Source organism: Scatophagus argus, chromosome 22 (genome assembly GCF_020382885.2).
Source record: "Scatophagus argus isolate fScaArg1 chromosome 22, fScaArg1.pri, whole genome shotgun sequence".
NCBI classification, from domain to species: domain Eukaryota; kingdom Metazoa; phylum Chordata; class Actinopteri; family Scatophagidae; genus Scatophagus; species Scatophagus argus.
The window spans coordinates 15,650,087-15,674,759 of record NC_058514.1 but is presented as its reverse complement, the minus strand read 5'-3'; the positions used below and the strand labels follow the sequence as shown (position 1 = coordinate 15,674,759).

Sequence of the window (24,673 nt, the reverse complement as noted above, 5' to 3'; positions counted from 1 at the left end):
TTCCCTCCCCCTCCGTCTGATCTCCCACCTCCTGCCTGTTACATGTCGGACCTCTGCGCGACACGCCGCGGTCGCCGACTCCCCACTGAGCAGCCACCTCTCAGATCTCGCTGTGGAATGAAAAGGAAGCGTCGAAAGGAAAATAAACTCACGCGAGCGCACCAGACCTTCACACAGGGCACATTGAGCCCAGCTGTGTCCAAAAAAACCCAAATAAATAAAGTCAAAATCAAAAGGAAGAAAGGAACCGAAAAGGACCGCTCTTTAATCACAGGACAATTAGGCAATCTTAAATCAATTAGTGCCCTAACTTGTTGACACAGTGCATCTGGGAGATGATGGAGTGACTTCCTGCATGCTCACGCAAACTGATTTCTTTCTCTCTTTTTTTTTTTCAACACTCTGCAATTTTCCAAATTGTAGTTTGTCATCCCAGGCTCATTCAGAACACCACAACGTTCTGAGGTTTCTGAATATCATGCTTTGAGACTGTTAAAAGCCACAGAGTCTTTATTGTTTTTCACATGGAAGGCCGGAGCATGCGAGAAAATAAAAAAATAAATTGAGTGTGAACTTTGATGGAGAAACAAACAAGTCGGATAAAAATGTTGTTTTCAAATGAAGCTGTTCCACTTTGATGGTGACTTAACACCTAAGTTTACTTCAAGTGCACTGAAGTGTTACAACAAAGCTCTGCGCTGGGCTTCGGCATCTACAGCCCTCTGCGGGGACCTGAACCTAAAAGCGCTTCAGTTATCAGGTACAAAATTTCTACCAGTTGTGGAAAGCATGATTTTAATCTCTTTGATCTCATTGCAGCTAATTCGATCCACAGTGCTGACGTAGGACAGCTTGACAGCGGAGTCACTTGCTGTCTCTGCATGTACACACACTGCCAGGGTTACCGTAATTGTGTGTATGCATGTATAGTGTGTGTGTGTGTGTGTGTGTGCTGTGACAGAGAGAGAGTGTGTGATCGTGCGGCGTGGGGTGTGCCCTCATTCATACAGTAAATCTCCTGCTGAATGAGACACTTGAGAGTGAGACATTGTAACAAACACTGAGGTCCTTGTTGACGGGCGGCGTGAAGACCAAGGTTGGAGCTGGACTCAGACTGTGGTTTTGACAATAGGCCCACATGTCAGTCTCTCAAAGGTCTGTTTATATGGTTACCATGCATCACAGGACACTATTTACCACTACAGTTAGTGATGACAGTAAACATAAAGCATCAGAGAGGCTGGTGACTATGAGTCAATACACAGGAACGCATTACCCAATCTGCAGGGTCGTATATCTTGTCAAAGTGGGCTAAATACAGACTGATCCTACATGACGTGCATCAGACCTGGAATACAACCTGTCAGCAATACAATTATTATTATTGTTACTATCATTATTGTTGGTGTTTTGTCCCAAAATTTGATATAACACATTTGGAAAAACATCAGGGTGAGCATCACACTACATGCTGCTAGTGAAGTTATGAGTCATCTCATGATGTTCACTTGCTGGTTTTGTCTGTTTTTGAAATACTGAAATATTGACTGTTTTTTTTTTGTTTTTTGTTTTTGTTTTTTCCTGCAGCAAACTGAGACCATGCAAGGAGGAAGTTTTCACTGGATAGAAGAATAACTAAGATGATTTGGTTTGTAACCATGTAAGCCATGTAGAGTCTACAGACAGCTGTGATTATTGATAAAATCGTGTCTGTATATGCTGTAAAAGTATATATATTATATTAAATACATATACAGTATATAGAAGTATATAAATGTGACATATTGTAAAAGGGATAAAAATATAAACACTCAAAGAAGGAATACAACACAATTAAATAATTGGGGGATCAATTTATGGCTTCTTTCCCTTTGTGTTTTAAATGAATCTTTATCTCTCTTTGTTTCCACAATTATTTAATAGCTAGAGGACAATATATCTGTGTTGCTCTAAAATGGGGATTATGTGCTCTCAGTTTGGCTGATCGGGTCAGCATGGGAGCATGAGTTTGCTCAGGAAATTTCATGGTATCATGTCATGTCCATTACTTTTTTATATTACTTGTGTACAAATGGAAACAGCAGTGTTAGGTATAAACAGGAAGGGTCAGAAAGTCGATGATTAGTTAACTATCATTTCACTTGGATCATGAACATCCAAAATAAATTCCAGGATTAGGGGAAAAATTATAATTGTATGGTTTTTACCCCACAAATAATTTGAAACAACTGTCAGCAAGCCCAGAGAGTTAACATGTCACTAAATAGGTTAATAATTACGTGTATATATCATTCATAAACGCTGACTCACAGTTGAAGGTCTATAGGAAAAACATTCAGCGATGTGTCTGACAAATACATTTATAAAATGATGGGAAGGGACGAAGAAAAAGGGAAAAGGACACCAGACAGCTATTAAGGTAATTAAATGAAAGTTAGCACAAGGTCAGCAGACGGACGGGAAGAATCTGAGGTAGAAAAAAAAAAGGAGAGAGAAAGAAGGAAAAAAGACAAATACACAGAAAGAAATAGATGGAAAAATAGGTGTAGCATGGCAGGCAATGAGAGACAGTAAAAGTCTGTGTCGGAGGGAGAGACAAGGAGACAATGGAAGAAAGGGGAACGAGAGAAAGAAAAAGGATAGAGTAATAGAGTGAGAGTGAGTCCAGTGACACCCTGTCACCGCTGCCTGAGAGGACGAGAGAAGAGAGGAACAAGACAGAACGAGATAAGAAAGGAAATACTGGGAGAGGACGAGAAAGGGACAAAAGACAGGACTGAAAGGAAAGTACGAAGAGAGGGAATGAAGTAAAGTAAACAGAAGGGAAGAGAGCAAGAGGAAGGGAAGAGAGACAAGAGAAAAATTGAGAAAATTAGGGGAAAGAGGGGGTAAAAAACAAAAGGAGAGGAGGAGTGGAAAAGAGGAGCCAATGGAGAAAATGAACGGATAAGAAGGAAACGCTAAAATGTCAACTAAGCAAAGAAAAAAGAAACAGAGAAAAGAATGAAGCAGTGATTAAAACTGAACCTCAGGAATGACAAGAGGGGAAGGAATGAGCAACACCAGATGAGAAATTAGCAAAGAGGAAAATAAAGACTGAAAGGAAATACAATTAAAAGGAAGGTACAAATAAACTAAAAGAAAACAGAAGAAGAGTCGCATACTGGCTTTGACTGTGATCACACAGATCTGATTTCACGCTTTACTGCCTCGTTTGAACTCAGTAACCCGCTTTTAATTAGCAGGCAGTTCATTAAGGCCGCATCCAGTCAGCGTCCAATAAAGCAAGTCTCCGGGTTAAAGTCAGACGCGGCCTGGCTTCCTCCCGCCGGGCCGTAAAGAGCAGGTGATGACAGTTCTCACATGACTCAGTTGGTATCGTTTGAATTAGTGGCACAAACACGTGTGGTGAAATCCCTCTAACCTCAATCCCTCTGCTTCATTTAACCACAACACATGAAACGACACAGCAGCTAACCAGTGAGCTAACTGCTGTAGACAGTCAGGGCCAATTTACAGACAAGCCAGCAGGAAATAAACAACACAAAACACTGTCAGACACCATTAAACAGACACCTTCCATTCAATCCACTGCTCCAACATGGAAAACTGCCTTTTTCTCAACTTTCTTTAACAGCCTGGGTTTCATTTTTATAGCTGTTGCCATCATGTCTCTGTAGGATCACAGTTTACTTCACTGTGTGGTACTGAGGCAACCACCACAGATAAAGCTCATGTGGTTATGTCTTAAACTGTACTTCCTTTAATGACCACTAGATGCTGGCATAACAAAATAAACTCAAACTTTATGGAAGTAAACAGGAAAACCCATAACGTCTGTCTAAAAAATTTTTTCAATAAGTGGCTAATTTCTGTTTTTTGTTGGATGTTACAAAAACAATATTGTTCATCAGGAATTTATGAAGGCATAAAGTATAGATTCACAGTTTTTCCAGTGTCCATACCTTCGTAATGTACTTCAAAAATGACAAAATGGGCACAAAAAGCACAATGAAAAACAAAAGCTGATATAATGTTTCAGCAGGAAATGGTGCAAAGAAAGATATAAAGAGAAACTGGAACAAGAGAGACTTTGAAAGACGTCTTCTTGATTTGTCTAGCTGAGATCTGATATTAGCTTCAGATAAACTATCGAGTATTGGATTCTTACAGACCGTGGATCTCTGTCATTGGAGGTAGGGATCCATGATTTGGATTTTTTTTCAGCCGATACCAATAACAAATAACGACCTGCTTTATGCGGCTGATGCTGCTAAGACAACCAATGATTCCACATTGTTGTATTTTAAAAAGAAGTTGTAGTTTATACACACCTAAGGGTAAGAAAGGCTAAGATGTGGTGAGCCATGATGTAAAGACAAAGAAGAAGAAGAAGAAGCACAGCATGTTACTGTGTGCTCTTAATGTCAAATTGCTGCCCCTGGGTAGAACCATGCAGTGCAGACCGAAACATGCTGTCAACAGTGTGGATTTTTACACTTTCAGAGAAACTATATCTTATCCTCTCTTGCTCTCAGGTGTGCAGAAAGTACAGGTTATGAACTTCTTTGTACAGTACAAAAATTTGAAATCATCGACGATCTCCATTATCTCTGTCGGTAACTGCTGGGTCATGCATCCCCTGTGAAAGGCGTCAAAAATAAATTATTCTCGGAATACAGTACTTGAAGATTGCAATTATAACCGAGTGTGCTCTCTTATCAGGGCATACATTTGTTGGCTGGTATTTACATCCATATTTGACATAATTGTGTCACGATTACTTTACTGACATATTAGCTCCTGGTTTAACCGATTTAAATTCTCTAATTAATGTATATACAGTGCAAAGAACCAAAAAAAGGACCTAAGTCTAAACCTGAAATATTAGCTCTATATTACTGAACTTTATTTTCACTTTCAATTCAATAAATCCGTTGGATTAAATTGATTGCTGCTGTTTCCGACACCGACCCCACGTCTGCATTCCCAAAATAAGCCAATGTGCAGAAGGCCACAGTGACGGGAATGAACAGTGGCAAAAGCTAAGAAAATACAACTCTGTCGGTAAGAATAATGTCTTCACATAAAATAAAACATTATCAGTGAATGATATCTTTTCATTTGACAAGATGGCTATTAACGTGCCAAATTAAATCTGGAAGTTAAAACACAAATGTACCGGTTGCTTAACATTTCCTCCTTTTGGCAGTGGAATTGTGGTGAAGAAAAGTGTTGTTTTCATCAACTTTGTGACTAATGACAGTTTAACTTCTGTAAAAGATAACTTTATTAGTGTGGCCAAACATTACTCATCCAACAGAGACCACAGAGGCATGTTGGAACCTTAGCAAGGGCATCGATGTTGAACAGTGTTTTCATTTAACGTCTTTGTTTGTGCATAGAGGAAAATCGGAATTCTGATGGCAAGGCGTCTTTAACTCTGCTTTATGTCAGCTGTCGGAAAGTCATTCCTGTGAGGTGAATCCACAACTCAGCAGCTACTCTGTGCTGCTGGCTGCTGCTATTAGCACTCAATCTCTCACTCAATCTCTCCAAAGGCTCAAAGAATGAGCTACAACACTTACAAATGCCAAAACATATCCCACCAATGACACACGGGCATCCAGAATCAGCGTTTGTGTTTTCGTTTCCTTGTTTTTTTTTTTTTCATGTTTCTGATTCTGTTTAGCTCTCGTCAGTCAGCAGCGGAGGACTGGCAGGGCGAAATGTGTTTGAACACATCCGTGCAGAACTACGTGTTGCTCGGGATAGAAAAAACATTAGTCTGGCTGACACTAAGTCAATAATACAGCACTGGGGCTAAATGGGCTGGATCTGTCAGTAATAAAGCACAGCCAGATATCTGTAGGAGAACTCTCCAACCCTGAGCGCCCTCCCAACAGTGCAAAGAAACAAGCCCAAAACTGCACAAATCATGGAAACCCTCCAACGATGATAGAGGGACTCTCCAGAGAAAGACAAGATGAGCCAGACGGGCTTATGAGATACAGGGACACACACACAGACAGGAACATAAGCATAGGAAGCATAGTCTCTTAAGCACAGACAGACAGACATATCTTTTCACAATATGTTACATCAGATGGATGAACGCACACACACCCAACAATCGCCCATTCACATTAAGAATAGATTTGTATTTAAACGCACAGACAAAGACTTCACATAAGTTTTAAAATCCTCTTTTAAGAAGTCTTTAATATTTTTGAAAACAAATGAAGCGTGCCAATATGCCTCATTTCTTTGGATTTTGATCCCACTGACCATCAAGACAAAATCCCACGATGCCACATGAAGGCAGACATAAAAATCAAAGACTCTGCCATTCGTTGATGCCATCACTCGATTTTCGCGGCAGTCTGAATATTCTGACAGATGGGGCCATCCATGACTGACTGAGCAGATACACCATGAGCTTACATACATACATACAACTGCTCCAGCCAGCCAAGTGCTGGTGCTTCCCCACTAGCCGCTGCGTTCAAAATTGATTGGTGCCAACTGTTCTATTACGTCTTTGCGGGTGCAATGCAAGCTTAATGAATTTCAATTGATCCTGAATGGATTTTTGATTTGATTGATTTCAATTTTATCTGTGAATAAATAACTGGTTCTTAATTTATTAGCTTGATGCTAGCAAATAGTTATAATTGCCATTAATGCAGCAATATTAGCATCACCAAAACGGTAATACTTTCTGTGCTCTGTGAAAATATACTAATAGCTTCTGACTTCATATTGCTAATTCATTCTGCAACACTACTACCACGCTGACCAGCTACAGCAGCATCAAAGGATCAAAAAACTTAAACTCAAATCCACAACAGTATTCAGAAATACAGCCATACAAAGAGATGAGAGAGCAGGGTGGGTTGACAGAATAGTTGTTTACAATCAAAATATGTTCTCTTTCAAATCAAACATTGCAAGGTATGACTGTAAATATTGTTCTTGCGACTCCATTTATCACTTTTATTTAACTAAAGCACAGCATACCAATGTCATATGACCTGCTACTTCAGTACACTTTGACAATTCAATATTTAGGAATTTATATTTTAAACACTACCACTGACCTTTGTAACTAATTGACCACATTTTTGCACACTGATACACGGCCCAGCTGTATTCCAGTAATTTCTCCCATTAATTTCCCAATGTCATAGCTCTAAAAATGAAATGGTTGTTTTTAAGTTTCTGTGTGGGATATGTGTGAGGGTTCCTGGCAGCCCAACCCTGAGGATACACTTTTTTTCTACCCTTTGTAGGTATTTTTTTAATATTTACTTTAAGACTGATTAAAAGTCAGGGTAGAACAAAGACTGTTCTTACCCAGGCAGTTGTGTCCATCATGGGCCAGCATGAAACCATCATAGCAGGTGCATCTGTAGTTTCCAGGTATGTTGATGCATTCATGGACACATCCCCCGTTGTAGTCGTTCTCACACTCATCCATGTCTGAAAGAGAAAAGTGGTGCTTATGTTAGTGGAACTTCTTTGTTTCAGTAGTTTAGGTGGTCATGGGAAGTAACACAAGCCTGTTTTCCTCTCTCCTTTTGCTATTTGCTGGTATTCATTCCTGAGCAGTTCTTGTTGTTCCAGAGAGAGATCATCCATCATTGCAAACATAAAACTGTAACTGGTGTGGTCAAAGTTTGTGATTTATTGAATGTTTTCTTGTCAGCAGTGCATAATGTTACACAGTCCTTCCTGTCAATCACTGGACACATTCTTTTTTTGTTGTTCTTATGGATGTTTGGTGGAATTCAGAGCTGTTGATGCACTTTGGTTATAGAACAAATATTAACTATTAATTATTATTATTATTAGCATGCATATGGTAGCATACAGGCTTTTTATTGTCATGTTATGTCTATTATTATGTTATTTTAAAACCCTTATTCTGTATGACCATATTCCACAACTACTAAGCCATTAATTAAGACTCATGTCACTCAGTAACCTCATAATGACTGTGTATTAACAGTAAGTAAGAAAGCTGGTGTAAATGAATTACAAACCCTAAAAGGCTTTGTTCAGTATGGGCCCCACAAGGTCAAATATTGTAACAAACCACAAAACTACTACTAAGTGTTAATACTGTCCAAATAACACAGATCATCATAAATTGTAACTCTAAAGTCTAACTCAGAATATGTCCCCAATTCTAAAGTGAGGTCTTGCTAACTCACTAGTAATTTGACACTTATTACTGAATTACTACCTTATGAGACTCATACTAAGAAAAGGACATTAAGATCATAATTGAGGTACAACAGGTTCCTTATTTACTAGTAATTAGCAGTAATTAGGAGACTATTGAGGAAAAACTGAGTTAATGGTCTAGATTTGTAGAATCAAGATTGCAGATGACAGTATTAATACAATATGAAAGTGGAAGGGGAGAGAGGTGACTAAAACAGCAGCAACAGGTTACTGCATCCAAACAAATGATGGTGATGATGATGATGATGATGATGATGCCTGTTTTGTTCAGATGGATTACTTTTCTAGAGCCCAATTAATTTATTAGCATCACTGTTAAGGGGTAAGGAGAGGTCATTGGGGTGAGGGGTAAGAAAGGAGATGACCGCACCCTCGTCCCCACCACCTCCCACCTCCATGCCGAGCCAGCGGAGGCTTTCACAGGAGCTGCTCACAAGTGGTTGCCATGCAGAGCCATTTAAACAAACAGTCCTCCCCCTCCGTGTGAACAGCAGGAGATCTGCCAGGCAGCGAGGAAGACCCCAGCCCACATCCGCCTCGGGTTCCTCCTCCCTCTATACTGAGGACAACACAGTGCAGGTATGGTACCATCTCATTCTCTGTCTCCTCTTTGTTCCAAATAGGATGTCAGTTTGATTGACACAAAGTAACTTGAGGCATTTCATTCTATAGTGTGTCCCCCGTGTTCAATGACCCATCCTTCACGTACTCCCTGTCTCCCAAAATCTCTCCCTTTCTGCCTCCTCTTATTTCACTTTATGCCGTGGCTGCTGTCTGTCAACGTTCCACTTACATACCTGCTGGCTTATTTGGCTGTTCGCCTGCCTGTCTGTCAGTCGGACTTTCTCTCTGACTGTCCTTCAATTAGTCCAATGGTTTGACGACTGATATGAATGAAGATATTCTGAGACTGAAGTCAATGATGACAAATACCCTCTTTAAAAAGATGTCACCATGTCAGATAAATGGACTTTCCGTCCAGTGGGACATTTTTTGGACTACTGGGGTTTTGGAGCAATGGCATGGAACCAAAAACTCTATAACCATGCTGTATATCTCAACAGCCACTAGGGCTGAGATACTTGAATCTGGATTAAAGTGGTGGACTAAGCAATAGACAGACATACATGCTGCTAGCCTGGATAAAAGCATTACTAAACCAAAAACGACTGAACCTTTGGTTGTATATGCATTTTTGGAGAAAATAATAATACCACCCAAATTACATCTTTTATCCACATCATAAGTACATGTAGGCAAGCCCTTTATTTCAGCAGTAGAAGAGTGTCTAATATGGAGAGACTTCACTATACATTTACTAAGTGAAATAATACTGTAATAATGTTATGTGGCTGCAAACTTGCCATGTGTTGGGATGTCTACATTATTAAGATAAGATGAGACATGCACTGGGGAAATTCACAGACGGGGGATGATTCTGGTTTCCTGGTGGTCCCATGCTCCGTACCGCTCTGTTCTCTGTACCCCACCCCAACATGGATTTCTATTGTTTTCCACCATTTGCTTTTTGCCACCAAAGAATGATTAAAGTTTTAATGGTTATTTTAAGGCAGGTACAAAAAAGTCAATATGTAAATTAAGCACAACAGAAGACATGTTTAATTTTGAAATATTTATATCAAAGTGTTTAAGTGTTCTGGAAGTGTTTTAGTGGTCTTCGTATGGTAACCAACAACCACAACCTTGCTACCAAATCTGTGGTGTACAAGAACACAGAACTTTTCTTTTATTTTAAAAAACATTACCAATGAACATACTCCAGGCAGCAATTATGGTTTCTCCTGAAGAGAGCCGGCAAAATAAATGAGTTCTATGTAGAAATAGTGTGTGTGGCACTTAAATCAAACTTGAATTCCAACAGAATAGCACTTGATGACTTTTTATTTTTTTCAACTCCAATATCAGTCTTCCATATAAGTCCAGACTGTCTGGATCGTGGGGTTTCTCAGGAAGTGGTCTAAAACTGTCAGTGACTCAGGTTGCCAGGTTTGATTGATGGGTGGAGGTCGATGGCTCCAAGCAGGATTTGAGATGCTGGCACACAGCAGTGATGGGCAACACACACACACACATACACACACACACAGCTCTCAGCCTCAACATCCTGCATGTGGACATAACCCAGACCTGGACACTGAGCATATACAAACACTCAAACGTAGAGCACGCACAGGCACCAACACCAGAGCACATGCAAATGTAATCACACACACGCAAAACAACACACACGTACAAACTGACTCACATACCACAAGTACAGACGTGAGGATTTACAAATGAATTCACTCACACAATTGCAAATGCGCTTAAAAAACAACACACAGAGATCATCAAACAGCCGTCGACCACACCGTTCACATAGACGTTCTATCCGCAAAACACAAAACACTTCCCTTCAGCTGATTAACATTGTGATTTTGGCTGGAGTATGACGGCTTTGAAGAGTCCAAAGGAAGGCGGACATAAACATGAAAAGATCCTCATCTGAGAGGCTTAACTTGGTTAGAAACCATCATGACAAAAGCCAAATCAATGCCACATTCTGTAGCATGAAGCGCCACAGACATGTTTACCGGAAGCCAATCATGCAGGCCAACACACATCAACACATTTTAATTCTGTCTGTCTGATCTCTGACAAAGGGACCCTGTCTCTGTACTTCGACGACCACTCTCGCATGTTTGGGTTTTAAAGGAATACTCGCATCCACGTACACTCACAAGTCTTAGATGAGAAGATCAGTAACAAATCTTTGCTTTAAAAACTACTGGAGTCTCGTTCAAATGGTTCACAAATAACTAAAACAGCTTTAATTAACAGCCAGAATTAAACTTACGGGTATAGCAAACATACAAAATGACCAATAAAGCAAAATCAATTATAATGGAATTGAAGAGCAGGACCATTGTTTATGCAAACTCCTCACAGCCATCACCGGCTCATCCTAAGAGGCATTTGCAACCAATTAGGGTGAGCTGGAGTGGGCGACTGTTTGGGGAAAGGTTGTTTGGACACTTTGCTGTGCTGCCAGCTCAAATGGCGTGGTTCAGCACAATGTGGCGCTTCCTATGTGCTCTGCTTTTCATCTGTCAGAGATGAAGAGAGAAGGTAAAGACTAGAACTACAGGAGCATGAGGGAGGGGGAATGCGCCTCACCACTGAGGGTGAATAAAAAGCAGCAGGTGATTAATTGGTTCCTGAATCACTTCAACAGGCAGACACAAACTACATTCACACTCAGTTGGCCAAATTTGAAAACACTATTCCAATCCTTATTGTTGAGTCATGTCTTAGTCCCTAAGTAAAATTCCAAAAACTCTGCATCCTACATTTCCCATAATGCAACCAGGTAAGGGGGTGTTCCCCCTTAATAATAATATTAATAAATAAAATGTATTTCTACAGCATTTTTCAAAAACACGTTTACATGTATTTGGTCTGTAATGTTAGGCAGGTGGTGTGTGTCAAAGAACATCCATGAGAACCCAAGGTTTCCCTGCAGAACATTGCATTGTAAACAGATGATTAATGTTATTCACTTCACCTGTGAGTGGTGTTAATGTTGTAGCTGATCGATGTACAGCATACTGACTGAAAATAGTAACTGAAAATTTGAAAGGAATGCACAACTAAAGCTAAGTGCTCATGAGCTTTGGCTATGTAACACCAGATGCTTCAAACAGGAGATTACTTGTGCTCCTCCCTATTTTCACTGGCCGATTAAACTTTTTTAAAACGTGCTCCCAAAAGACTTATACTTACTTTTCACAGGTTGACTGATTCTTACTATTGCTAACAAAGCTGAGGATCCATCACTTCCTCTCACTTCTGAGACTCCGCACTCTGCATTACTCAAATCAATTGAGTTCATCTGGTGTGTTGTCTGACCGCATCTTAAGGCAAACATGTTTCTCACACTTGCTTCAAACTCTTCACACAAAGATGGGTTGAAAAATCTACCATAAAGAGTAAAGAGGTGATGATTTTTCAAACAGTGCACTCTCAAAGACCCCCTGATTCTGATTAGTTAGAGGTTTAGAGATCAAGTCAGTCACACAAAAGCATTCGAGCAAAACCCTAATTTAAAGCACAAGTAGGACATGCAAATAAATAAGCTGCTGAGGTGGTGGAAAGAATGAAATGAAGGTTTTGCAATGTGAGTATGTGTGACAGAGAGATTAAGCGGAGGTGGAAGAGGTTGGTAGAGGGAGGAGGAAGGTGCTTCGTAGGCTCTACTTGGCCCCAAACAGTGCCACTTCCTGCCCCTGAGCTGTTGTTGACATCTGACAGCCGTGCACCGACAGCTTTGGACCGGCCGCCGCTTCCGCTCACACGCGCACGTTTTCTAATTGCCGGGGAAATGTTTATGCTCCACGTCTCATCAAGTGAATTAGGCGCCTTCACCGACCCTGCACCCCCCGAATGCACAGACGTGCTGAGAAGCAGAGGGAGTAGAGAAAGGGAGAGAAGAGGAGAGGAGTGCAGAGGAGGGGATGCTGCTTGCATTTCATACAGTGTCTTCAGATTTCTGTGAGCTAAATTTAATACATTAAATGCCATACAGAGGGACTGTCATCAACACATTTACAATATGATTATGCAATTACATTAATATAAAAGCATAAAATGTTACCCAAGCCCAACTTGATACCACATATGGCACTCGGTTTTTAAATCTCTGCAGCCATTATCTGATCACCCGCACATTTGTCTTGCATACATTAAAATGACACCAGATTAGTTTCCAGTAAATGGTGATAAACTTCATCTCTTTGATGAGGGAAGCATTATGCAAAAGACCATAGATCAAACAAAGTAAACAAGTGTGAAACAGAACAGTGGGGTTAGGAGGAGGAACAGGGGTGGGCGTAGAACAATCACCAAGTAGACAACGTTTGTAATTAGTACCAGAAAACATGCAAAATCTCTGCATTTACAGCCCCACTAAATTATATCTGCATATTAGCATTAAATCACATGACTACATGTAATGTGACGGGGTCACTCACGGTCACAAACCCACACATATTTATCACCCAACTCCACCGCTTTACAGAGCTATTTAGTCTTTGTTTGCTCATAGTTTTGGCTTTACAGCATATTTACTGCATGGTTCAGTCTCAAAATTCCTATCAACGCTGCTCCCAGAAAAAAAAAAAGGACTGACGAACCCAGTCTACACATACCTGGTCAGCACCAAACAACACACAATAAACACGCAAATAGCTGGTGAAGAAAATGGAACATTTAGCAACTAAAGAGCCACATATTTTTCTTTGGAGTTGATGGAGACCAAAGCAGAGCTAAAAGAGTGAATGTTACATGGTTAGAAACAACATGCTCAGAATCTGGTGATTTTTCAGTAGGCAAGTGGCATATGTTAGACTAAGGGTGCTCCAATCAGGATTTTTGAGGCTGGCTGCTAACAGCTAACAGCTAACAGCTGCTGTTCAATTTTGCTCTGTGTCTGCTGAAAGTTCTAATGTGCGCATTTGCTTTCTGACATGTTAGCTAATTTTATTTGCTGTTAATTGAGAGGAAAAGCAGAGTTATATTTAAGATTAACAATGGCCACATTACATTAATATGTTTTTCCAGGGTACTGTGCATGCTGGCTGCATGTATATTAACATCATTATAAATACATGGGTATATGCACAGTTCATTTGAAAAATGGCTTGGAGCCCTCATTAATGGTATTTGTTGCACCTGTGTTTTTCCTGCAATGTCAAGATGCAGGCAATGCAGAAGTCCTGCATATGTTGGTATTTGGCTGTGTGTCCATGGGCTTAGCTTACCCAAGCTGCCAAAGAGAAAAAGCTTTCCAGATAGTAAACAAGCTCTAATAAACACACAGTGTACTGCCTTTCACAGTTACAGTTGATCTTCAGATGCTTCAGCCCATGTTGTTGTGAAAATATTTGTTCATTGGAATGACTTATGAAAAATTTAACACCTTCTCTGTGTGTCCTCTTGACAGTAGTCTCAGTCAATTTTAGTCAATTTCATTCAATAACAAGAAAATTTTGACATGTCATATCAGGTTTGTTTATTAAAATCAAAAATGGCTCCACTATATTTAGATTTTCCTGTTCGAGTGCCTGGTGTTGTGCATGGTAGCTCACTGCCACAGCATACTGAACAGTTAAATGGAGTGAAGCCTGTATTAATGTTACCAGGACGTACCTGTGCTTTTGACCATACCACAAAAAAGAGCCATATGGCTGTATCCATCCATCCATCCATCGGTCCATTTTCTATACTTGCTTACCCATGCAGGGTCGCGGGGGAGCTGGTTCCTATCCAAGCTGACAACGGGCGAGAGGTGAGGTAACCCCTGGAGGAATCACCAGGCACTTGCAAGGCTGCCCCATATGGCTGTATGCTTGAGTTAAACTTTCAACAATGGATGCTTAAGAAAATCAGCAAAAATCAGGCCTTAGTGATGAATCCAAGGTGCAGCTAGGCTTTGAGTGTACATAAAAGCAGTCAGACTTCAACTTCTACTTGATTGTGTCCTGAAATAACAACTTGACCTTATTTATAACATGGAACAACGGAGCAAACAATATATATATAAATATATATTTAATTACAGTACGTCATATTCCATTACCAAGATTAAGAGTGCGCTTGGCTGCTTTTTCATAAACAAGTCACAGAGCAACTGCCTGGTTATAACGTCAAGGCAAATCGGAGTCAGACAGAGTGCAATATGTGTGTGTTACGATATAAAGTCACAGTCTTTTTGCCAGTCAGTACCAGACTGCAGGGAATTTCTTTCCTCCCTGTGAGCTTTTCCTGACTGACATTTCCACCCCGCAGCACCAGACATCATCCGTCAAAGACTGGAAAGGAAGCGGCTTAGGAGATGCTGGCATGAGGTCACTGTATCTATATATAAAGCCTGAGCCTCAATGAATCTGACCTGCTCCACTGAGTCTGAGCATGGAAAGAGGCAGACAGAGACAGGAGAGAAAGGGAGGTGCACAGACAGAAACTGTGCTGGGTGGACTCCATTTGTGTGAGTGTGTGAATAAAGGTGTGTGTGTGTGTGTGTGTGTGTCTGTGGCTAGCCAGTGAGGAGAGGGGCTGACTGATGACGAAGGTACAGACGCCAGGCAGACAATGGCCTAGTAATTGTCTGCCGCTTCTCTCTCTCGCCCTTCCACCTGCACCGCCTCCCTCGCCATCCATTCTTCCCATGAGATGCCCTTTCTCCCTCTCTCTCTCTCTCTCTCCCCCTCTCTCTCTCTCTCTCTCTCTGTCTCTGTAAAACAGGTCAGGTGGGCGTCACTGCGGTGCTGCGAGTAGACTCCAGTCTGAGTCTGGCATGGTATCTTTTGAAATATGTTGCACTTCCATAAAAAGAATGTGTCACTGATGAATAAATATTGATCACAAGTCCTAAACGAGCTATAAGAGCAATGCTGTAGTTTGCAGTCTATGTTTAAAATGAACTACTTGAAAATCCTGATGGTCCAAGAGAAACGACTGTGAAGCACAGACTTGTAATCTGATTTGATTTTTAACTAGAAACTCTTACTATTTTCTTGCCTTGGCACACCTTGTTGGTTTCAGTGAGTTACAAAAATCCTCACACCTTATGTGACACCTCAACACACATTGATCTGCTACTCCAACTGTCTGGATTTTACTTCATCATCTTGCTGCTGGCTTTTAATCTGAAAAAGACAGAAGGGTGTGCAGTGATTCCCTGAGTGTGCTGTACTGAATATTACCAAATGCAGCCTAAATATTAACTGCCTTTGTTTTAATCATGTTCAGACTGACAACAGCTCAGCATCAAAATACGCATTGATCACTGATTCACTGATGTTGTTTGTCCAAAAAACATTTTCAGTTTGCGCACATGCATCTTCACATCACTTGGCATCGCCCACCCAGGCAAATTCACGTCTAATGGTGCCTTGCAATTGTGCCACATCTAAAATTTACTTTCACATGCTTCATGTTTCCTGTGAAAAAGTTGCTCCTATTAAACTCTATCATAGAAAAATCTGTAAGTCTGTAAGTACATCTGCAAGAAACAAGATGGCCCAGAAAGTGAAACTACAGAGCCAAACCCTGTTATATTACAGTATCACAGTGCTCAAAGTGACATTCTCCTCTATCTGCTTCATACTTAATTAGTTGCTCTGGCATGGTGATACAATCTTGGGCTTTAATTGAGACACAATTGAACACATAAATGTGGCTGTGAATGGAGGCGGCAGAGGCTTTGTGTTGAAACACATAATGAGAGGGAGGAGACTAAACTCCCATTCAGTGCAATAGTCAGCTGATGAAAACCACTCAATTAGCCCGTAAGTGGCAAATCCTGAGTAAACACAAGAGTGTTTTTGCAGGTCTCCGACAGTTCTGTGGAAACCAGACAGAGTATTCATCCCTCTGGATCATCTTACACTCAGCCTTGTCAGACCTAATATTAAGTAATGCATCCTGAGTGATCTGATCACAAGTGAACAGCTCCAAGTCTGGCAGTTCACACTCGGCACTATGACGCATCTCGAGCGAGCGTTTGTGCTCAGATCTCACTTCCTTGTTCTGTACGTAAATAAGCACGTCCATCATTGGCCCAAATGGACACAACGTTTCTTACACTAAGAAGGAGATAACTTGGTGTGTAAAATTTACCAAATTAACAAGACGGCAAACATAATTTCACAAAGTTGATACTTTTTCTCCTAACTCAATAACTTGATCCAAATTGATCAACTTTTTAAGGGAGTTTGGGATTTGCCCCACAGGCAACATCCTATATTGATTACTGTTGTATTTGTACAATTTGTCATCTTAACTAAAATGCTGTCTTCTTATATAACTTCTGTGTAAATGGTGAAATCCATTCAAATTGTGTGTTCAAACACATGCTAAATGTCAGCATTTGAGAGGTACACAGTGATACTGCAATAAAGTGACAATTTTTACAAGGACAGAAACAACATGTTTTTAAAGTCCAGTTTACATGTGGTCATATGTGGCCCAGATCATCTGAATGTGGTCGGGTCTCAAATGCATCCTCAGTGGTGCATTCAGACCTGCACTGAGAGCTGTCCACCTGAGATTGGTTCACTCAAAACCATTATTAATACCAGATCTGAACAGGGGTTCTGACAAAAATGTCACAAAGTGTGTTGAAATAAGGTGAAATGCTTTTTGAAACTGCTTTTTGGTTTGACATTTATGAGATTTAAAGACTTGGCATTTCATTTCATTGTTGTTAAGATGGATTTCTGCAGCAGGAATGCCATCATCAATCTCCCAAAGCTCGTGAAGTTTTTCTCCCTGAACTCTGGAAATGCAGCCGTCTTAGTGATTCACAGTGAATCATCTTATCATAACTCTTAACTCTTAGATTGGCAAACAAGTGTACAATACTCTATCAGCAGTTTCACTGGATCTTCTCTGTAAACAGGGAGATAACTCTGGCGCTGTTCAACGAGAGCGCGCGCACACACACACACACACACACACACACACACACAAGCACATGTTCCGTAAAGCAGGCTACTGATACACAGCTCCTCCCACATACTCTTCATTTGACAACACAGGGATAAAAGTTCACATTTTTCCATAGCAAGCCGGCAGTATCAGCTCGTGGAAAAGTCTAGAGAGAGGGCAGCGTTCATAAACGCCAGATCAGATTTCAGTGGCACGCTTTACAGAGAAGCACATTCACTTGACTCCTCTGAGGACACAGGCCTGATGGGAGCACTCTAAAACTAAGAACAACACCAATGGTCCCTCATCTGGGTGAAACTTGCTGCGGCAGGGACGTGATCCCGATGAGTCCTGCTGAACTACCAGACAGGCGGCAGAACAATGTGGCCTGCAAGCTGCTAATTTGCAGTGCCGAAGTGTAGCGGAGGCTGAGACCACAGGTCGTCTCCCTTGGTCACCGGGGCTCGAATCCCAGCCGTTACAAAAGCACAAGAGCGAGCCAGAGTTTTCTCAATGTGGAGCCACACAGGCCACGTCCCTCAGGAACCTCTAAACTGCACATTAACAATGTCATCATCGATACAATGCATTTTCTTGTTGCTTTCCGTAGAACAGGAAAGTAAAAATAATGCCTGTACATCATGCTGACTCCCAGTACACAAAGTCATAGGATTCTATAAATACTCACTTGCAGCACAGACCCTTTATCTCTCCAAAAAAGGTACATCTGGTTTTTGGCCCAAGCCGGCACATTTACTGTAGCCATTGTTGTATTATTTTATGTGAAAAGCTGAACCATTTTACATCCTTGCTTTCTTTGGCAGCTTCTTTAGCGCTCAGCCCTCATTGCTGTGATGTTTCTGCACTTTACTTCCCAGAGCCGAAACAAATTTCAAACATAAATCTGCATAAATGACTCTGAACTAAAGGATTTTCCTGGGAAATATCTGCAAGAACACTTAGTGTTTTAATTAGGAAATGTCAAAGTTTTCAAAGGACTGGACTTATGGTCAATCTCTAATGTGTCCCAATCAAGTGTCCCCTGATCCTGTTCCAAGTCTTTTAATATTGAGTATGTGCCAATGCAGATGGATACAACTGTGCAGCTTGCTTTTTCAGACAGATATCTGACAAAAATGGCTTTGCCTCATAAATTTCAATGAGACCACTGCAATGATAAAGTTGAAAAGGATGACTGGCAAAAAAAGTCTTAACTTTGATAAACTTTTGTACATGCAACATCCTCTAGAATCATACTGCTGGTCAGGTAGAGAAGAAAATGACTGATGAAGCAACAACTTTCCAGAAAAGTAAACCTTGTCTCATAAACCACTGTGCAGTGGATTTTGATGGCTGACCTTTAATTCTATAAAAAAAAGAAAAAAAATGCAAGGGGTGGGGGGGCTATGTTTCCTGGACATCCACTTGTCTTGCTGACATGTTTTTAATAACTGAAAATGCTTGTTGACATTTATTTGTTGTTCAGATGCTTGTACCACTATGTTCAGCAAAGGCTACAAAACGAAATGGGATCTTTTTAATGGATGTCATTGTTGGAGATTGAAATGAACAGAGGACTGAAAATGGTACGGACTATAATATGGACTGACATAGAGGAGTATAGCAGTTGATTATTTGATAAATCAATTAGTCGACTGAAAGAAAATTAATTGGCAACTACTTTGATAATGACTAATCATTTTATATGTTGCTTCCAGCAAATGTAAGGATTAGCTGCTTGTCTTTGTCACTTACGGTAGTAAAAGAGTCTTTGGGGTTTGGACTGTTGGTTGGATGAAATAAGCGATCTGAAGATGTCACTTTGTGATCTGGGAAACTGCAATGAGCGTTTTTCATATTTTTTTGACAGGCTAAACGATTGATCAATGAATCGAATGAGCAGCCCTTTTATAAAGTAAACAATTAAAGGTCCATTCCACGTATAGATTCTTCATGATGTGTCAGCATGTGGCTGCCTAAAGAAAAAGTGCTGCATTCAGGGTCTTCTTTGTGTTGCCACTCAGAATGCTTCTAGTTGAAAATCCATCCTTTTTCTATACTGCTTATCCATCAGGGTTACGGGGGGAGCTGGAGCCTATCCCAGCTGACTACGGGCGACAGGCGGAATACACCCTGAACTGATCACCAGTCAATCGCAGGGCCGTCACGCCAAGACAAACAACTACACACTCTCACCTAGGGGCAATGTAGAGTAGCCAATTAACCTAATGTGCATGTTTTTGGTATTGTGGGAGGAAGCTGGAGTACCCGGAGAAAACCCACGCAGGCACAGGGAGAACATGCGAACTCCACACAGAAGGGTCCAGACCGGGATACTAACCTGGAACCCCCTTGCTATGACGCGACAGTGCTCACCACTGCCCCACCGTGCCGCCCTCTAGTTGAAAATATCAGTTGTATTCAGAAAGATGCTGGGGTCATTGCCCGTTGCTCTTTTTCAGGTAACCAATCATGTATCGGATGAAGCAGTCGCTCGACACCCTGGTTATCAAGAAAATGAAAGACAAGCTTGTTCTGCTCATGTCTGTCTATCCTGAGCTTTATCAGACAGATACCGCATGAGTGCTTCATCCCAAAGCTCCCCGGCACCCTGCCAACGTTTTCTGCCCGGAAAATAATGCTACACTAACTCAAGCCCTACTCGTACAAATAACTATCAGATTAATTGATAATGATAATAAAAACTAGATGCAGCCCTACCGAAGCTTTAACTCCTTCCAGTGAAAACTGAAAAGTCACGAAACCGAAATGTGTTGGTCAGTCTTAATCTTGATTTTGTGGACCAATCTGAGATATCTGTAATTTTATAATTAATGTAATGTAATTAATCAGTGACAGAAGCAGTGCATACATTTGCTTGGGTGAAAATGTTTAAGGATTCAGCTGTAAGGTGGAGAAGTCTAATGCAAGGTGGTACCAGCCCACAACGCTGTAGCAGTATGCGCTGAACCTGCAGTGGGTGTGGTATTAATGTTATAACTCATTGCTAAGTAGATGCCCACAGGGGTTATTCTGTTTCCACATTATGCTGTCCATGTTTTAGGAACATAAATATATCCATGCAGTACATACACGCAGAGATACAACAAAACTGTTAAGTATTGTTGCGGCTCTTTCTGCCAACACACAGAGAGGTCTAGATAGCATTATAATGTCACAATAAGATAGCACAGTGCATCCAAGGGTATGGAGTAAGCAGAGTGCATCTGGAGGTCTGTGAATAAAATCAGGTGCTCTGGACAGAAAACTTGTAAGATGACAAATGAGAGGTCACAGTGTGGATAGATCATACATTTCTGAGCCAGCGCACTTATGAGGATTGTGGAGTAAAATGTGAACAACAAACCTTCAGTTTTATCAACTTTCTCATAATCCACGACTTATTTTACAACATCGTTGAGGGAGTCTCATTTGATATGGAATGATGTTGATAATAAAGAAGCAGAGAAGACCTGAGGGATGGAGAGAGCAAGAACAGACGTTCTGCTGCTTCCAGGTACTTCCAGGAATAGCAGAGCAGCTAATGGTGCTGGCTGGCAAAGTGTCCCGTAATGCCTGTTGATGGAAAACACAGCCAGCCAATTACAGCCAATATCTAATCACCGGGGTCAGGGGTCAACTCCCATTCACCATCCATCCTCATTTGACATGCCTGTCATTAGCCTCATCACTGGGGGGGAGTTTGACGGATCTCAGAGTACAGTCAGGAGGCTGAGGGAGGAGAGTGTGTGGTGAGGCATGTTTGACACACACATACATGCACACAGAAGCTCTCAAATGCTACATGCATGGTAAGTTGACATTCAAGCTCTATCGAAGCAGAGTACAGCTCTCGCACGCACACACACACACACACACACAAACTGATTCAAATGCTGGTCTAGGTGAATGATGTAACAACAAAGAGACTGGAAGTCTTTGCAGACAGCAGCTTTGTAGGAGGAAGTTCATATTCCTGAAGAGCCCGAACCCTCTGCTGTCTCCTCTCACCTGCTGACAGCAGGAAACCAGCTCTGAAAAAAATGATAAAACTCACGTGTGTGTGACTGTTACATGCCCTTGATAAGCCATCATTTGTATTTGCCTATCTACCTATGTACCTGCCAACCCATGCAGACCATGTCCATGTCCTCATTGTCCTCGGTTAGCAATGTCATTTACGCACTGTGTTTTCACAACCACGGTGAAATTACTTTTAGGTTGCATATTCGACAGACAGGTGCTTCAACTGCCCTGAGCCAAAGAACAAGAGCAATAAGCTCTTTCAACAGTTCAAATTTCCTAACCGCGTGCAACACAAGTGTTAGCAACAGAACCAATTTGATTTCATTGTTTCATATTAAAGCATTCTAATTGGCTGTGAGATGGCCACAAGTATAGCAGTTTTGAGCTGGACTTTTGTCAAATGTCCTGTTTCTATTTTGCTCGCGTTGAAAGCGATGCATGGACGAGAAACAATTAATTCAGTCACAATGAGGGGTATTCTTTTAAATACTATCTTGTTTTCTGTTGAGTGGTTATGTATCCAGTCTGATCTCCATCTTATGGATATACATGGATATGACGTGACTGATCTGTCTACTTAATGGATTCGATGTATACAGTGAGCATCCAATGCAATGCAATGTCAGACGCTTGAATGTAGCATAGTCACACAAAGCGCACACCCGCAGCAGTGAACAGCACCTGCCGGACCAGATAGCTTTTTTTGAACTGACTTTCATGTTTCTTCTATTTCTGTGATTGCATTTAACAGATTTGCTTATTTGTGTCTTTATTAGAGATGCATTTAATGAACAACCACTGATTGGAGAGCTGGTCAGTTCTCTTTTCCTCCCTTATAAGGACTTGTATATTATACTGCGTTTACTGTACTGTAAATTGTTAATTTGTTAATTTAATTTATTACCTCTATATTTGTATTTTTTTGTAGCTGTTTTTGCACACTTTTTGCTTTTTGCACTGTTTTTCTGTTCTTGTGAGCTGCCACGACAAGTACATTTCCCCACTGTGGGATCAATAAAGTTCATCTTATCTTATCTCCACTTCCAAGCCGGTCCATTTCACACATGCTCCACATGTCATACACAAAGCTGTGCAGGCGATAACTCGCAGCCATACGCTAACAGGTTCTTCACCATAAGTGCAGAAGACACAAGCAAAGAAAGAGCAGCTAAAGCTAAAGCTAGCCACAGCTCAGTGACACACACAGGCCAGCAGCCTCAGTGTGTGAGCAGTGAAGCTGTGGAAGCAGTGAAGTGACCGGCAAATGATGGAAAAAGGTACACAGAGTAAGCCATAAGTTTGAGTTGACCATAAATGTCAAGCAGAGCTCCCGTGTGCTGTTTCGCCACTGTTTGTGAAGTGAAGGGGTTAGCTCCAAAGCAGAAGTTCGCTTCAGTCCAGGAGGAAAATCTCCTCTGCTTCCCAACCAAGGTCCAGAAACTAAGCAGAGAAAAGGTTAACCAGAGACCTCAGAAATCTGTTAAATTACCTCAGCCCTGGTGAATTTATAAGCATACTGTAAAATGATATCATTGCCTGACATTTGTCTTCTTGTATAAATCTCTTGCACCTGCTTTTGTTTGGTAAAGTAAAGTTAGATGAACAGCTCATTTTCAGTTATTTGTTATTAGTAGCTCTTTCAATTTGCTTTGAGAGGAACTTGTAAAGTTTAATAATTTATTTTATTATGAAAGCAAAATTTCACATTGAAGAAAAGTTTATTTTTGTTTGTATATGCTGTCAATTATAGATTATTAGAAACAAAATCAAAATCTGAAAAAATCGGTACCAGCAGGTCACATCCTTCAAAAAAATCAGAAATTGGAATTGGCCAAAAAAAACTTCACTTCTAGTTTTTATTAGTCAGAAACAAAAGAAAAAAGCTTGTTAAATGTAGAAGAAGATTCTACATTATAAAGATGGAATGTATGAGCTTCTGAGAATGAATAATGCAGCAAACAACTGTTTGCTATGTAAAGATATAGTGGAGTGATGAAGTCCTGAGCAGAGACGTCAGTTTAAGGGTTTAATCTCAGCTTCTCTGCTTCTTGTTTTGATAGTCAGGGTGGACATATGTGTCCATCCAAGTCCCTCTCTGTCCTCCCTGCTTCCGTTACCAGACATGGCGGTCTGGTAAGAAGCTTTCTCATATTAGAGCTAAACAGCATCATCAATCATGTATCTGTGAAAGTGTGGGTGTCACAACACCTCTAACACCCACAGGTGCGATGTGCCTGAACAAAAGTGATGTCACTGCATTCCCAGATCACAGCAATTAATTTAGCGAGTATGTTATCATAGCTGATAGGAATAATTGTCAGAGCAACAAAAATATATCTCCTGTAATGTCATTAAGGTTTCAGAAATTTAAAAAAAAAAAGGACTGCAGCATCATTCATATAAAGGCAATCTGTCTTGTTATGAACAGTGGAGCGCACAGTACATGGGAAAAGATTAGAGGATTACATTATGTGATCGTGTGTGTGTGTGTGTAAATACATGTGTGAGTGAGCTAGCATTCAGCATAATGGAGAGAGAGAAGGATCGCTGTGCAGTCAGCGGAGCTCCAGCTGTGGTGTGCTTTGAGGCAGAAGTGAGTGGAGGTGTGAACACACAGCCAGGTGCTGCCCCCGTCTCACCCTAACACCCTCGCTCAGTCCACTTCCTCCGTGTTAATTAGGAGAACCTGTAGGGGGGAGGGGAGTGGTGGTGGTGAGGGGGGTATGTAGGGAACAGCTGTCTGTCGTTACATCAGAGGCCCAGTTCTTGTGCCCAGATCTAACCAGACGGAGTCTGGGTATGTTTAAGATGGACTGAAGTTCACATCTGACACCAGGGTGTGTCTGTCATTTCAGTACAATGTAACGTACCTACTGGAACAATGACACACACACGCGTACACGGAGTT

The 24,673-nt window shown here is 41.0% G+C and overlaps 1 protein-coding gene across 6 annotated transcripts in view; it reads right to left on the bottom strand.

Moving 5' to 3' along the window:
- Positions 1-24,673, bottom strand: part of scube1 (signal peptide, CUB domain, EGF-like 1) — a 104,053-nt gene that overhangs the window by 72,458 nt on the left and 6,922 nt on the right. For all 6 annotated transcript variants that reach the window (XM_046378523.1, XM_046378524.1, XM_046378528.1 and 3 more), the window contains one exon: positions 7,357-7,482. In XM_046378523.1, coding sequence (XP_046234479.1) covers positions 7,357-7,482 — 126 coding nt within the window. The remainder of the gene's footprint in view (positions 1-7,356; positions 7,483-24,673) is intronic.